We start from the raw sequence: 15267 nt of genomic DNA, 5'->3' as shown, positions 1-15267 counted from the left end.
CGACGCTCTCGGAAGTTTGAGTGCGTCTCACAAGGCATTCCTCCACTTCGGGAGGCACAACTGCCTGACGTGTCACCCCGGCTGGGGCCCACGCAAAACGGGGGTGGCATCCTCAGTGGGCGGCTGCTAACTGACGTGAGGCGAGGCGACCCCGGAGGGCTGAAACTTCCTGGCTTCTCCGCCTCGGACCAGAACCACCGCGTCTCCCCGTCTTCACGCGGCAGGAACTGCGCCCCCCTCGCCCCCCGCCGCCCCCAGCCCGGGCTTTCTCTCAGCGACAGCGAACCCCGCTCCACGCACGCTCCCGCCGCCGTCCTCCGTCCCCGAGCCGCGCGCCCGCCCTGGCCGTCGCGCGTGTCCTCACGGCGTCTCCCCTTCCTCCTCCTCCCCGACCCGCCAGCCCTTCGGCCGGTGTCGCCGCGCGGGTCGCCGCGGAAGGAGCCGGGAGCGCGCGCCGCGGCTGAGAACGTGCGCGAGACGCACAGCACCGCGCCGAGCGCCGGAAGGAGGCGGCCGGGCCTCGCGCGTCGCGCGCGCCGCCCCCGCCCCTGCGCCGCGACCTTGCTCGCGCGCGCGCACTAAGGCGCCGCCGCCGCCGCTGCCGCCGCCGCCGCCGCCGCCGGGGCTGCTGCTCCGGCTGCTGCAGGAGGCGGCGCTGGCTGGCGGCTGCGCTCGCTCCAGTCGGCGAGTGGAGGAGCGAGCGAGCGTGTGTGTGTTTTTTAAAGATGGCCGGAGCGGCGGCGGCGGTGGCCGCGGGAGCAGCAGCTGGAGCCGCCGCGGCAGCGGGGTCGGTGTCGGCTCCGGGTCGGGCCTCGGCGCCCCCTCCGCCTCCGCCCGTGTACTGTGTGTGCCGGCAGCCGTACGACGTGAACCGCTTCATGATCGAGTGCGATGTCTGCAAGGACTGGTTCCACGGCAGGTAAATAAACCCCCTCAGCCCCGCCGCCGTCGCCCGCGGCCACCGGCCAGCCTCCTCCGCCGCCGCCTGTGCCTCCCTCGGGCTGGGCCGCCGCGTCGCGCCCCACGTCCCGAAACCCGGGCGCTGAGCCCCCGGGCCGGGCGGAGGCGAGAGCGGGGGGCCCCCGCCTGCCGGGCAGGCTGCGGAGCGGAGCCGGTGGACTCGGCCGGCCCGGGCGAAGAGTCGCCACAACAAACAGGAACAAAGGGGCCGGCGGAGAAGTTGGCAGGGGAAGCCCGGGCGAGGGGACGCGGCGGGCGGCGCGGCTCTGGTGACGGCGGAGCGCAGGCAGGCCCGCAGCTCGTCGCCCCCCACTGCCCTGGCTGCGGCCGGGCGCAGTGTCCCGGGCTCCCGCCGCCCCGCGCCTGCCCTCGCCGGCCACCGCGCCTGCTCCGCTTCCGGGCGGCCGCCGCTCTGTCCGGCCGCGCGTCGTCCCCGCCGCGGGTCCCGTCGCGCCCCCTTCTCTCTTTATCAAACTTCCTCGGGCGGCGGGACGGGGCGGCGGTACGACGGCGCGGGGCGGCGAGTAAACAGAGCAACAGATGAGGAGGCACTCTCTCCTCGCGAGGTGCGGGGCCCCGTCACGGCGCAGTTTGCCTGGCCGCCGGCCCAGCCCGCAACACACCCCCCTGCGGCCGGGGGGGCGGGCGACCCGGGTCGGGGCACGTCGCCGCAGACCCTCCCCGGCGTCGCCGTGGCGTCGCACCTCAAACTTTATACTGAGTGCGGTCTCCGGCGACACCGGGACGGCCCGCAGCGGTGGCCCGGGCGCCGGGGCCAGCCAACTTTGGGGCGGTGCGGTGGCGGACGCTGCCCTCGGACGCCGCCGCCGCGCCGCGGTTTGACGTTTCGGAGAGCTCGGGCCGCCTCCGCAGCCAGGCCGCCGACTCGTGTGTTTTGTAATCAAAGTGTGAGGCTAATAAAGGGCGGCGCCACAGCCTCTTGACTCCGGCGTGGGAGGGATTCGCAGGCATTTAAACAAAGAAACTAGTTGGGGTTGGGCTCCCAAAGTCCTTATTTGGGTGTTGTGGCAAAGCCTGCGGTCACCTTTAGGTGAGGCAGGTTTTCTGGGCACCGTAGGATGTTGTATCTTGACAACAGCCCGCTTGGGAGTTATCGCTGATATGGTGACTGTGGTTGTAGGAAGTATCCTTTGATTGACAGCAGGGCATTTAAATAGAGCCCCCGCTCCCCCTCCCCAATTTTACAGAAACATTGCACCACCAGGCCAGATGCGTTAGTCTCCCTCTACTGGTCTGGGAAGAGAAAACCGTTGATGTTACAGGGTTTTCAGTGGTGTTGACTAACTAGGTAGAGTTCGACTTAATTTTCAAGTACAGTTAAATTTACTGAGTTTTAAAGTTAGGTGTCCCTAACAATAGATAGCACACACAAAACTGTCTCTTTAAAAGAAGGGTAACGTAATCACTTTTGTGTAAAGGCAAATTCGAGCAGTCTGACAAAAGGTGAAGGGTATTGTCATGCCACTTAATAAATGTTTTCCTATATTTTGATTATTCACAAAGGTGAAATTTGTAGGTATCAGACCTTACTGAGTCTGTTTATACCTACATTCTCCGCTTCTACAAAATTTCAGGCAACCAGAGAAGACTATCCAACATTAAATTCTAAAAAGAATTAGTTGCAATTTCTGAAAGGTTGAGGTTTCCGGGGGATGATTTGATGGAAAATATGCCCCGTTGTGTAATTCATGGATCTGATAGCTTAATAAGTTATAGATTTGAAGTTATTAAAGCTAATGTTATTGTAATGTGTGTGCTGGGGAGTCAACCTCAGGTGCTCATGCTTGTGCTGCAAGCGTGCGAGAGCTCTCACACACACCCCCCCCACACACCAGTTTTTTAAGACAGTGAGTTTCTGTATAGACCTGGCTATTCTGGAAGCATCATAGATCAGGCCTCCAACTTGGAGATCTGCCTGCTTCTGCCTCCTAAATGCTGGGACTAAAACCATGTACCACCATGTCCAGCTGCACTTTTTGGTCTTAAATTAGGTGTCTTAATGCTAGAGCATAATAAACCTAAGGTGTTTCCTAACAACCATTTATGTTACACATTTAAGTACCAGTATCTATTTTCTGGGGACCCCAAAAGTTGTCTTTATTTCTTCTGACAAAGAAGAAAGGGCCTTCCTTGATGCAGCTAGGCTGCAGGGCGACTAGAACAGCTTCCTCTCTGGTTGAGACCGTTGAGCTTTGGTGCATCCTTGGTTCAGGAGTTCCCATCCCTTAGCCTGCCCAAGCCTTTTTGAAAGGGAAAGAATAAAAGGATGCTTAACTAACAGACTGTAATGTATAATAGATACCCTGGGGTCAGTGAGCTGAGAGATGGGCAGGGTTTTCCTAGGGAATTTTTTTCAAACTTAAAGAGCTCTTCCTCCAGTCCTAATGGAAGTCCTCCTGGGGCTGCTCCATGACTTTAATAGTGCTTTGAAAGCATCCCGTGAAAAACTACACCATTGTTCTGGTTCAGTAGTACCAGAATGTTGTGTCTTGTTTAGAATTAAACGCTTATATATCTTTATAATCACATATTCTTTAGATTTTACAGGAGCAGTGTATTACAGGAAATTAAAAAGTATAGAGAAATATAGAGAGTCCCTATCTTTCATGGATAACTAGTACTTAATGTTTGAGATATGACTTTTTAAAAACAAAATTGGATTTTGCTTTATGTATTGTTACATTTTTAACTAGTGTGTACTTTTTGTCATATTTTTAATGCTATTTGGAAATTTTTTTAGTGGCTGTATAGTATTTTTTTTTGCCATGTAGTGTTTAATTCCACAGAATCATAACATTTGAAAGTAATTTTCCTGTTATTACTTTGTTTTACTACTTGCATTTATTAGTGGTGATACGATTTATACCCTTTTAACCAAAATTTTGTGAATATTTCTGTTTCCTTAGATTAACTCAAATAGACAGCCTGGCTTATGCTAGGTATTCAGTAAGAAATTCCTTGAAACAATTGATGTTAGAAGGCACAGTTGTTTTTCGTTTGACATGTCTTTGCCAGGTTATATTCTGAAATGTTGCTCAGTTTTTTCTTCACCAGTGCCCGCTTTAGTTCCCTGTGTCTTTGACAATATAAAGTGTTACTTTCTTTATCAAACAAACAACTTTGGCAATTTGTATGTAAGTGAATATTATTTAAAAAGGCCTTGGGCATAATGGATAATAGGGGAACACAAATTTGAGTCTAGTCCAGTCTACTTAATGAAACTGTCTAAAAACAAAACAAAAAGATAAAAAAAATCCTCACCACCAGGCGGTGGTGGCACACGCCTTTAATCCCAGCACTTGGAAGGCAGAGGCAGGCGGATCTTTGTTAGGTCGAGGCCAGCCTGGTCTACAAGAGCTAGTTCCAGGACAGGGTCCAAAGCTACAGAGAAACCCTGTCTCGAAAAACCAAAAAAAAAAAAAAAAAAAAAAAAAATCCTCACCAAAAAATAATACACAAAAAAATGGTTTTTAACTGTCCTCAAACTAAAACAACCCAAATATTAACAGTAGATTGCATGAATTTGATATATTCATAAAGTAGAGTAACACTTCTGCAATAAAAAGAATACACTATTGGTTCATGCAGCAACATGGACAAAACTCAACAGATAAAGAGTTGAACATAAAAAGGTAGAAATGAAATAAATTCTGCTTTTAATCCCAGCACTTGAGAGGCACAGGCAGAGCTCTGTGTGTTGTAGGCCAACTGGTCTACATATCAAGTTCCAGTCCAGTCAGGGCAAATAGTGAAATTCTGTCCTCAAACAAAAAAAGTACAACAAAATGTTTTTAAAGTTAAGAGTTGTCCAGTTTGGCAGGTGACAAATAACATTCAGGTTGTTGGTAATGCTGCTTCCCTGTGGTGTGCTTGTGGAAAGCCTGTGTCCATGATGCTGACAAAGTGCTGATTCAGAGGGAAAGGAAAGCCAATATCCTGAGTGTGGACCCTGTGGAAATCTAGGAAGAGTCAGAATACCCGTTTGGAGAGTAGAAGAGATCACTGTCTGGTTTTGTAGGCAGGTCTAGTACTTTGAATTTTACTTTTGTTTTTGTTTGTTTTGTTTTTTTGATGCATGGTTTCCCTGTGTAGCCCTAACTGTCCTGAAGTCCTGAAACTCCTTCTGTAGACCAGCCTGGCCTCGAACTCAACAGAGATCCAGCTGCCTCTGTCTCCTGAGCATTGGGATTAAAGGCGAGCACCACTACTGCCTGGCTTTGATTTTACTTTTAAACAGATGGTTTGCTTTGGATTGAGATATCAAGGAGTTGACAACCTTTTATAAGGATTATTCTTGGTCTTGGGCATGTCTGAGGATCCCTGCATTTGATTCCCTGCTCTGGAGGAGAATCGTTCTGCTTGTACATCAGAATAGACTGGAGGTGGGTGAAGGTGAAGCTAAGGAGACTACTAAGGCTCTTGTAATAATAAGTAGCATGGTTGAGTCAGTTTGAGTAATATATGAGTGGTGTGTGTGTGTGTGTGTGTGTGTGTGTGTGTGTGTGTGTGTGAGAGAGAGAGAGAGAGAGAGAGAGAGAGAGAGAGGACTGAACCTAAGGCCTTGGCCATGTGAGGCAAGTCTTTACCACAATCTATATCCCCAGCCCTCTTTACTTTTTGAGACAGGGTCTCACTAAGTTGCCTGGGCTAGCCCTGAATTTTTTTTTTTTGGTAACCTAGACAAACCTTGAACTTGTGATTTTCCTGCCTTAGCCTCCTACGTCTTATATTATTTTTGTCTTTTATTATTATTATTATATTATAATAAATGTCTTAGATTATTTTTCTCCTTGATGTTGAATGGAGAACTTTGTACATGGGAATAGAAGAATTTTATTGGGTAATATGGTTGAATGAGCAATTCTCATGTTATACAGAGCCTCAGGAATTCACCAGAAACATACTGGATGTTTTAATCAGTCCTATGTGCAGTTTGATTACAGTAGACCTTTAACACATCTAATTCTCACACCTTGGATAAGTGTTATTATTGTCCCCATTTTGTACTTTAGGAATCCAAGGGATAGAGAGTTAAATTACCTTCCCACGATTGTATAACAACAAGGTGAAATAGTATCTGATCTCACATAGCTCTGGGTCACTAGAAGTCCTAGGTTGTCTCTGTGGCTATAGATAGTTCAGGTTTGTCTCTGCTGGTGATGGAATACACATTCCAGAGGGAGATACCTGTAGGCATCTTACTTTCTTGATTCTTGCATTTCTCTCTCTCTCTTTTCCTTCTGTCCATCCACATACCCACCCATCCATCCATGTGTACAGTGTTCTGCCTAAATGTATGCCTGCACCACTAGATTCTTTCTTTCACTTACTTGTCATTCATTCATTCATTCACTCGTTTATTTATTTATTTATTATGTGTGCAGTGTTTTGCCTAGAAGAGGTCACCAGACCTCATAGATAGATGGTTGTGAGCCACCCATATGGTTTCTGGGAATTGAACTCAGGACCTCTGGAAAGAGCAGTCACTGCTGTTAATCTCTGAGCCATTTTTCCAGCCCCTTTCTTATTCTTTTAAGAAAAGATTATGCTAAGAGATGGCTCTAGTGGTAAAGAGCACATGCTCTTGAAGGAGACACGTTAGGTTCCTAGCAGCTGTGTTGTATGGCTTACAGCTGTCTAATAACTCTAGCTCCAAGGGTTTGGCTTCTGGGCATCCCTACACACTTGCGTGCAGACACACAGACAGACAGACACACACACACACATATAAATAAAATTTAAAAAATAAAAAAGATTTTCAAGTGAAATATGTTAAAATTGTAAGTGAATTGGGGACAGACTATTAACAAAATATTGGAAGCTTTCCTCATTTAACTCTGCTTTTAGTTGTTATAAATGAATTTCTTGTTGGGGAATATTTAGCTTTTAATTTTTTTTTTAATAGGAGTTGCCAGAGGTAGGTGAATTTCTGTGGGTTCAAGGTCAACCTGGTTGCAGGCTACATAATGAGACCCTGTCTCTCCCCCACCTTCCCCCACCCCCAAAAAAAAAAGAACAACAAAAAAAAGAGTAGGAAGTGGTGGCTTACACCTATAATTCTATTCCCAGGCATTAAATTCAAGGCTAGCCTGGCCACATTAGACTTTGTCTAAGCTTCTACTCCCTAAGTGCCTCCTCCCTCACAAAATAGGGATTGGAATCCTTTTTAAAAATTGTTTTGTAGGCACTATCTTAAAGATGAAGTCTTGGTTTAGTATAAACCTAAGTGAGCGTTTATCTCCCCATAAGAGGACAAAAGCCGGGGCTGGAGAGATGGCTCAGTGGTTAAGAGCACTGCCTGCTTTTCCAAAGGTCCTGAGTTCAATTCCCAGCAACCACATGGTGGCTCACAACCGTCTGTAATGAGATCTGGTGCCTTCTTCTGGCCTACAGTCATACACTCAGACAGAATACTGTAATACATAATAAATAAATAGATATTTAAAAAAAAAGAGGACAAAAGCCAAATTACTGGACTTTTTGGCTACTTTTTGATTTTTTTACTTCATTTTGGGTGGGAGTGGGACAAGGTGTTGCTGTGCTTGTCATGATCTTCCTGCTGTAGCCTCCTGAGTGCCAGGGCAACTCCTTTCCTTGATAGGACAGCTTAGTCATAAGGGAGATAGATAGACTTTTCTCATTAACCCTATTGGGTTAGTTCTAACTATTAGTGTGGGGCTGACTTCTGCTTGTTTATTCTTTTGTCTCCAGTGTTCTAGGGTTAAATTGAGTTTTCTGCTCCTTTTCTTTTTGAAGTGAAGTGGAGGACTTGAGACAGAGCGGAACAGGTGTACAGGAGTCTGCCAGCAAGAGCTTTGGTAATTTCAGGCACAGAAACTTGGATTGTTTGCACAGTTTTTGAACAGCTGGTGGGTACTGCTCTGCAGTCTGTCTGTTAGGCTTTAGTTCTTTATAGACACTGCCTTTTATTTATGTAGTCATCGTTACTTTTCTATTAAGGATAGCTCACCTTCTATATCCAATATAGTGTGATTTAATGCTGATTTATGATTTTTCTGTTTCTGTGTGATCCCTGGTTTCCCCTCCCCCCCCCTTTTTTAAAATTTTCTTATTTTTAGTATTTTGTGACAGCCTGCCTCTGCTTCCCCATGCAGGAAGTAAAGGTGAGTGCCACCATGCCCAGTACGCTGGTCCCATTTTTATGGAGAATAATGTTTAGAAATCAAGGCCTGTTTGGCTGTAAACTTGACAGTATGTCTAGGCTTTCTCGTGGACATAACTAGGAAATACAACATCATCCACATATGTGAACCTCTATTTCTATACCTGCCTATATACAATAAAGATCACAAGTTTTCAGGGTGGTACCTTATAGACTAACAGCACAGGACTCTTTTTAGTATTTTTCCTATTCCAGTCTTAATTTTTTTGTCCAATAGTGGGAAGCTCAGCTCTTTTTTTAAAAAAAAAATTATTTATTTATTTATTATGTATACAATATTCTGTCTGTGTGTATGCCTGCAGGCCAGAAGAGGACACCAGACCCCATTACAGATGGTTGTGAGCCTCCATGTGGTTGCTGGGAATTGAACTCGGGACCTTTGGAAGAGCAGGCAATGCTCTTAACCTCTGAGCCATCTCTCCAGCCCTGGAAGCTCAGCTCTTATCTGCAGCTTTGTGTGTGTGTATTTTGAGACAGGATTTCTCTGTGAGATATTTGCTAGATTGCATTTTTTTTATATAGTTGCCTTTAGCTTCACAGCATGTAGTAAAAAAATACTGTATAGCTTTATTTTTGTTTTTTTAGGCATGTAGATTTTTTAAAGATTTTTTTAAAATTTATTATGTATACAGTGTTCTGTCTGCATGTATGCCTGCATGTCAGAAGGGGACGCCAGATCTCATTACAGACGGTTGTAAGCCATCATGTGGTTGCTGGGAATTGAACTCAGGACCTCTGGGGATAACAGCCTGTCTTCTTAACTGTTGAGCCATCTCTCCAGCCCCGTGTAAAACATTACTAAAAGGTCCTGAGAAGTCAGAGTTATATGAGAGATAAACTCAGAAATATTGCTAACTCTTTCATTTCTTTCTCCTTGCTAATCCTTCCCTAGCCACCCTTGTAAGAAGTCACTTCGTGTTTTCCTTTGAGACAGGATCTCACTGTGTAGTCCAGGCTGGCCTTGAAATCATGGAGATCCATCTCTGATCTCAACTTGGGAAAATGAGACAGGTGGATCTCTTAGTTCAATCCCAGCCAAGGATACATATTAAGCTCCACCCCAACCCTCCAATGTGTATATGCTATCACTCCCAGCCCTAGGATATTAAAATTGGTTATAAAGGTTTTTTTTTAACACTTTATGTATATGATATGTATGAGTGTTTGCCTGTGTGTATATATGTGCATGCCTGGTCCCTTGGAGGCCAGAAGGGACATTGTGGTTCCCTCTACCCTGAACTGGAGTTAACAGTTGTGAGCTATTATGTGGGTGTTGGGAACTGAACTCATGTCTTCTGCAAGAGTATATCAAGTGTTATTAACTGATGAGCCACAAATTCAACCTCATTTTTTTTTTTAAAGAGAAGGTTTCATGTGTCCTAGTTTGACCTCACACTTACTATGTAGCTGAAGATGGCTTTGAACTTTTTTGTTCTTCCTAACTCCACCTGCACCACACCTGGTTTAGGTGGTGCTGGAGATTGAACCCAGGGCTTTGCACATACCAGGGAAGCATTCTATTAACTGAGCTGTATCACTAACCCTGGTTTATCTTTTTTGCATGTGATGTGTGGGATGTGCTTTCTTGTATTCATGCATGCTTCTGATGAGGATTGAACCCAGGGCTTCAGAAATTCAAAACCCATTGTCTACCAATGGGCAACATGTCCAGCCCTCGTGTGTGTGAGCATGCCTGCAGAGGATCTGACAACTTGTGGAATTGGTTCTCTTCCTTCCACTATGTGGGTTCCAGAGATTGAACTCAGGTGGTCAGGCTTTTGAGTCACCTTAACAGCCCTGTTTCATTTTATTTTTTCCATGCTTGGAATCAAAACCAGAGTCTTACACATACTATGCATGTTCTTTTGTTCTTTGGCTTTTTTTCTTTCTTTCATTCATTCTTTGCTTCTTTTTCTTTTCTTTGCTGTGTAAGTTTCCATGTTTAGTTTGAAGGGGATTTCTTTTTTATCTTTTAAATCTCTATGACCACATAACTCTTTTATATGGATCGTTTGGTTCTTTTTCTACTTCTTTGTTGTACGTGGGCATTTAAGTTGTTTACAATGTTTTTTTAACTAACACTACTGCAGTAACAACCTGGTGTATATGTGTATTTTTATGTTGTTGGAGATGTTTCTTTAGTTAGATTGTCAGTAATGGTAAGTGGAGTCACAGCTATAATCCCAGCTACTTGGGAGGCAGAAGCAGGATCAAGGTGAAGGCCAGTCTGAGCAACTGAGTCAGATTCCTATCAAAACAACAAAATTTTTAAAGGGACTAAGGTGGGCTCTGAGTTCAATCCCCAGTACTATACTACCACTACCATCACTCCTAGCCCCAAGAAAGCAATGCATCCATTGTTTATTAGTACTACTTCACTCCTTCCTAGTGATCATCAGCATTGGGTATGGATCTCACTGTGTAGCCCAGACTAGTTTAAAACTCTATTTAGCCCAGAGTGACTTTGAGCTGAGATCATCCTGACTACAGGAGTACAACTATGTGCCTCCATGCCTGGCCTCTGCCTGTTTTTAAAATCTCTCGGTATGTTAGGGGTATTAGTCCTGTGTGGCAGTTACGAATAGCCTCTTCCTGTGTTCAGCTGTCTGGTGCTTTGTTATGGTGATTTTTGAACTCTGAAACCATAGGTTTAGGTTATGTAGTTACAATCTTTTCTTTTAATTGGCTCTGGAGTTTGAGTTATCCATTTTCTATTCAAGGTTAAAGAATTTTTACTTTTTCTTTTCTAATTTTTTAAGCATTCAGATTTTCTTTTTTAATAAAAAAAAGTCTGTGGTGTGCCCCAAGCATATTTGGTATCAATAGTATAAAATTATACTATAATTTAATTTTTTTCTAAATGTGTCCTGGCATTGTTAATTTAAAACTCCATATTGGGAGGGGAGAGAGATGGCTCAGCTCTTAAGATCACTTGCTGCTCCAGAGGGCCTAAGCTCTGTTCCAAGCCCCCATGTCAAGCAGCTCACAACCAGTATAATTTTGGCTCCAGGAATTCTAATACCTCTGGGCCCCACAGGCACCTGTATTCACATGCACACTCACACCTACAAATAATAATTAAAAATAATGAAAACAAAGCTTTAAGAAATCCATATTGGGGCTGGAGACATGGGTCCAGTAATTAAGAGTACTTGCCTTTCTTGCAGAGGACTAGCGTTTAGTTCCCAGCCCCCACTGTGACATCTTACAACTGCCTGTAATTCCAGGAGATCTAATGCCCTCTCCTGGCCTCTATGGATACCAGGCATACATGTGGTAAATATACATACATACATACATACATACATACACACACACACTCACACATACCCATAAAACAAACAAACAAATAATATACAAATAGATAAATCTTCTAGAAAGTTCATAATGACCTCAGTGGTTTGAAGTGCCCAAATCCTTGCCAGTCAATGTATATGGCTGGAAATTTCATGTATGGTTGATTCTTTTTCTTTTCTTTTCTTTTCTTTCTTTCTTTTTCTTTTAGATTTATTTATTGTGTATACAACATTCTGCCTCCATGTATGCCCGCACGCCAGAAGAGGGCGCTAGATCTCATTACAGATGGTTGTGAGCCACCATGTGGTTGCTGGGAATTGAACTCAGGACCTCTGGAAGAGCAGCCAGTGCTCTTAACCATTGAGCCATCTTCCCAGCCCCTTGATTCTTTTTCTATACATTCTATTTCACTGTTCTGTTTGTTTCTGGACCAGCAAAAAAACTGTTTAAATTATAAGGGCTTTTAATAGTATGTTTTAAAGACTGCTAAGGCCAAACTTGTCCTCATAGTTCTTTGTCTTCAATGTTTTTCTATGTGAATTTTAGTATTAACTAGCCTAAATTTTAATCTTAAAAAAGACTTATTAAATGGATATATGTATGTTTCTGTATCTGTATGTTATATATGTATGTATGTGCTCAAGGAGGCCAAGAGAGGGGGTGAGGTTTCTCTGGAGTTGGAGTTCCAGGTGGTTGTAAACAGTCCAACGTGGGTGCTGAGAAGTGAACGTGGAGAGAGCAGCATGCTCTTATTAAGCCATCTCTCCAGGTGTGTACTATCATACCCAGCTCAGTGCATTTTTAAACTTGATCTAGGATGGTGGTCCAGCCTAGCACCTCCTAATCTATTTAGCATGCCTGCTTTGTTTCAGTTGATACATATTTGGTAGAGATTGACTGTGGGACCTGTGTAGATAGATCTGAGTAGGGAATGCTGAATTATATATGAAAAATGTTAGCTGTATGGAGCCTAAAGTCTAATTATAGTTACAGTTTTCATAGAAAGTGGTTATGAATCGACATTGTACTAACCACTCTGGTAGGGTTTTAGATTAATAGTCCCCCAGTGCCATTCCCTGCCAAACTGGCTGCAAAAGAATCACCTGGGGACCTTGTTAAGAATAAAGATTATTGGCCTACCAATTAACTGTCCCCTGTAGATTGAAGGTGGGGCTTAGGAATGTGGTTTTCTGTATGCATGTGTGAATACATGTTCGCGTATGTCTGTGTGTGTGTGTTTGTGCCTGATGTTGATGTTGGGTATTATTCTCAACCTTTCCTTTTCTTATTTTTTAAGGCAGGCTCTCTCACCGGAGCTTGACAGTTCAACTAGACTGGCTGGTCAGTGAGCCCTAGGGTTGCTATCTCCACCCCTCAGCACTGGAATTACAGTGTGTGCCATGGTGCCTAGCTTTTTTTTGTAAACCTGGGTTCTTGGGGTGGTGGTGTCTAACTCCAGTCCTCATGCTTGCATGTTAAGCACTTTACATACTTATCTCCCCACCCCTTCTTCTTCTTTTAAATAAGCAGTGTACAGTGCAAATATTAGTTCAGAAGGCTGTCTTAGTGAAAAGTAGTTCTCCCTCTCCTTCATTCCACATCCACCCAATTTTCTCTTCTAGATATTTCAGAACTGCTATCAGTTATTGCAGATCCTTCCACACACACAGGTGTGGGGACAAAGTAGGACTGCACCTGATTTTGTTTCTTTTCTTAGAGATCTCTGTCTCCTATAGAACATCTTCCTTGGAAAGGCTGCCTAGTGGCAATTGGAAAAGATCCACAGGGGACTCTAATGGGTTATGGGCATTAGGAGGCACAGTGTGAGTGTTATAGCAGTTAGAAACAGTTTTGTTTTAGTTGAATGTCAATTCCCTAAATCTTGAATTTCACAAGGAACTGTAGTCATCAAGCATTTTGTAAATTTCTAGATTTATACAAACTTTTACATTTTTTTTCTTGCTAGTGATTAGGTGGAAACTGTCAGTTAAAAGTACATGATCAAGGCCGGACAGTAGTGGCACATGCCTTTAATCCCAGTACTTGGGAGGCAGAGGCAGGTGGATATCAGTGAGTTCGAAGGCCATCCTGGTTTGAAAAGTTCCAGGACATTCAGGGCTACGCAGAGAAACCCTGTCTCAAAAAAAAAAAAAAAAAAAAAAAAACAAAACAAAAAAAAAAACCAACAACAACAACAAAACATGATTAAGGGGCTCAGAGGTGAAGAGCACTTGCTATTTTTGCAGGGGACCCAAGGTGGCTATAATCATCAGTAACTCCAACTCCAGGGAATTTGACACCCTATGTAGCATGAGTAATAAAAACCCAGAGGCAGATATTGGGGTTCAACCTAAAGATCAAAAAAGCAAAGCAGAGCCACTAGAGAGCTCTTACCTCTATGAAATCTTTAGACTGATCGAGAGCGAGTTCCTGTCTCATCCTACCTTATAGTCCTCTCTAGTGCTGGGGTTAAAGCTGTACCACCACCATTGCCCTATGGCTAACTAGTGTGGCTGCTGGAATTAAAGGTGTGTGCTACCACTGCCTGGCCTGTATGGCTCACTAGTCTGGCTGCTTTGCATTGATCTTCAGACAAATTTTATTTATTAGAACACAAATAATATACTACTATAACGCTATTCTGGTCTCTACAGGCTTGTACACCACACACAAGGAAAAAATGGAAATTAGGGGCTAGAGAGATAACTCAGAAGTTAAGAGCACTTACTGCTCCTTCAGAGGACTTGGGTTTGGTTCCTACTGCTCACAACTGTCTAACTCCAGTTCTAGGGAATCCAGTGCCCTCTTTTGCACACGATGCATATGTACCCATGCAGACAAAACCCATACATGTAAAATTTTTAAATAAATTATATTTAAAAACACATAATGAAGTTGAGCTTATAGACACCTGCTTACCATCCCCGATAGAATTTGATAAATGTAGAATCAGGAGTTCGGGGCATATCTTATCTCAGTTACATAAAACCAAAAATCAAAACCGAAACATACTAAAATGTATGAAATCAGCAGCATGAAAGAGGCATCTTGTGGCGGAATCAGTTATGAACAAGGTTTTTCAGCCTTCAGGCTTTGTTGCTGCTTACTTTCTGTTATTGCAGGAGGTGTGTGTAGGGATGGGTTAGACAGAAGATGGCAGAGGGCAGATGGTAAATTATATCACAAATCTGCTCTACAAAACATTTCTTGCACTGTAATACCAACATGTAAGAGATTCTTATATTCATATCTCTGTTAATGACTTAATTATCCTCTCCATTCACTGTGACCATGGTTAAAGCAGAGGGAGGATTATTAGAGATATGAAAGAAACACAGAGACATAGAATAGTACTGCGAGGGCAACTCAACGAATACTGAATTTGCTGACATTTAATTTTCATGTGTTTTTATATCCCAGTACAAGGTAGCGGGGGTGGGGGTGGGGCAAAAGACTACCTTAACATTTCACAAAGGACAACCAGAACAGTTACTTGCTTCAATACCTGAGACATCAAGCCATGATTTCCTGAGTAAAGCATTTGATGTTTCGGGCAGGATATGCGGTGAATACACCCTAGACAAAGTATCCTGTAGGTCAAATTTCTTGTTTTAAAATGAAGGAGCAGGAATGGGCTTGAATTCTCTGACCTGAGGTCAAGGTGGAGTGGATCTTCCTCTTTGGCCATCTCAATGTCCAAAATACCAAGTGACCATACCCTAGGTCAGGGTTTCTAGTTTGTAGCCTCATTTTGACCTTCAGTCAAGTTAGAACAGGCCTTCAGCCTGGGCCCTCACAGCTTTGGC

The 15267-nt window shown here is 44.3% G+C and overlaps 1 protein-coding gene across 1 annotated transcript in view; it reads left to right on the top strand.

Annotated features, from left to right (window-relative positions):
- The first annotated feature begins 609 nt into the window (after window positions 1-609).
- The window catches only part of LOC121463311 (lysine-specific demethylase 7A), a 53908-nt gene continuing 39250 nt past the window's right edge, over window positions 610-15267 (top strand). Inside the window, exon 1 of the mRNA XM_041675434.1 lies at window positions 610-919. Coding sequence (XP_041531368.1) covers window positions 726-919 — 194 coding nt within the window. The 5' untranslated portion in view covers window positions 610-725. The remainder of the gene's footprint in view (window positions 920-15267) is intronic.

Source organism: Microtus oregoni, unplaced genomic scaffold (genome assembly GCF_018167655.1).
Source record: "Microtus oregoni isolate MIOR12 unplaced genomic scaffold, Mior012 000026F_ref0000081, whole genome shotgun sequence".
NCBI classification, from domain to species: Eukaryota; Metazoa; Chordata; class Mammalia; order Rodentia; family Cricetidae; genus Microtus; species Microtus oregoni.
The sequence above is the reverse complement of the archived record's forward strand: the minus strand, read 5'-3'. Positions and strand labels throughout refer to the sequence as shown.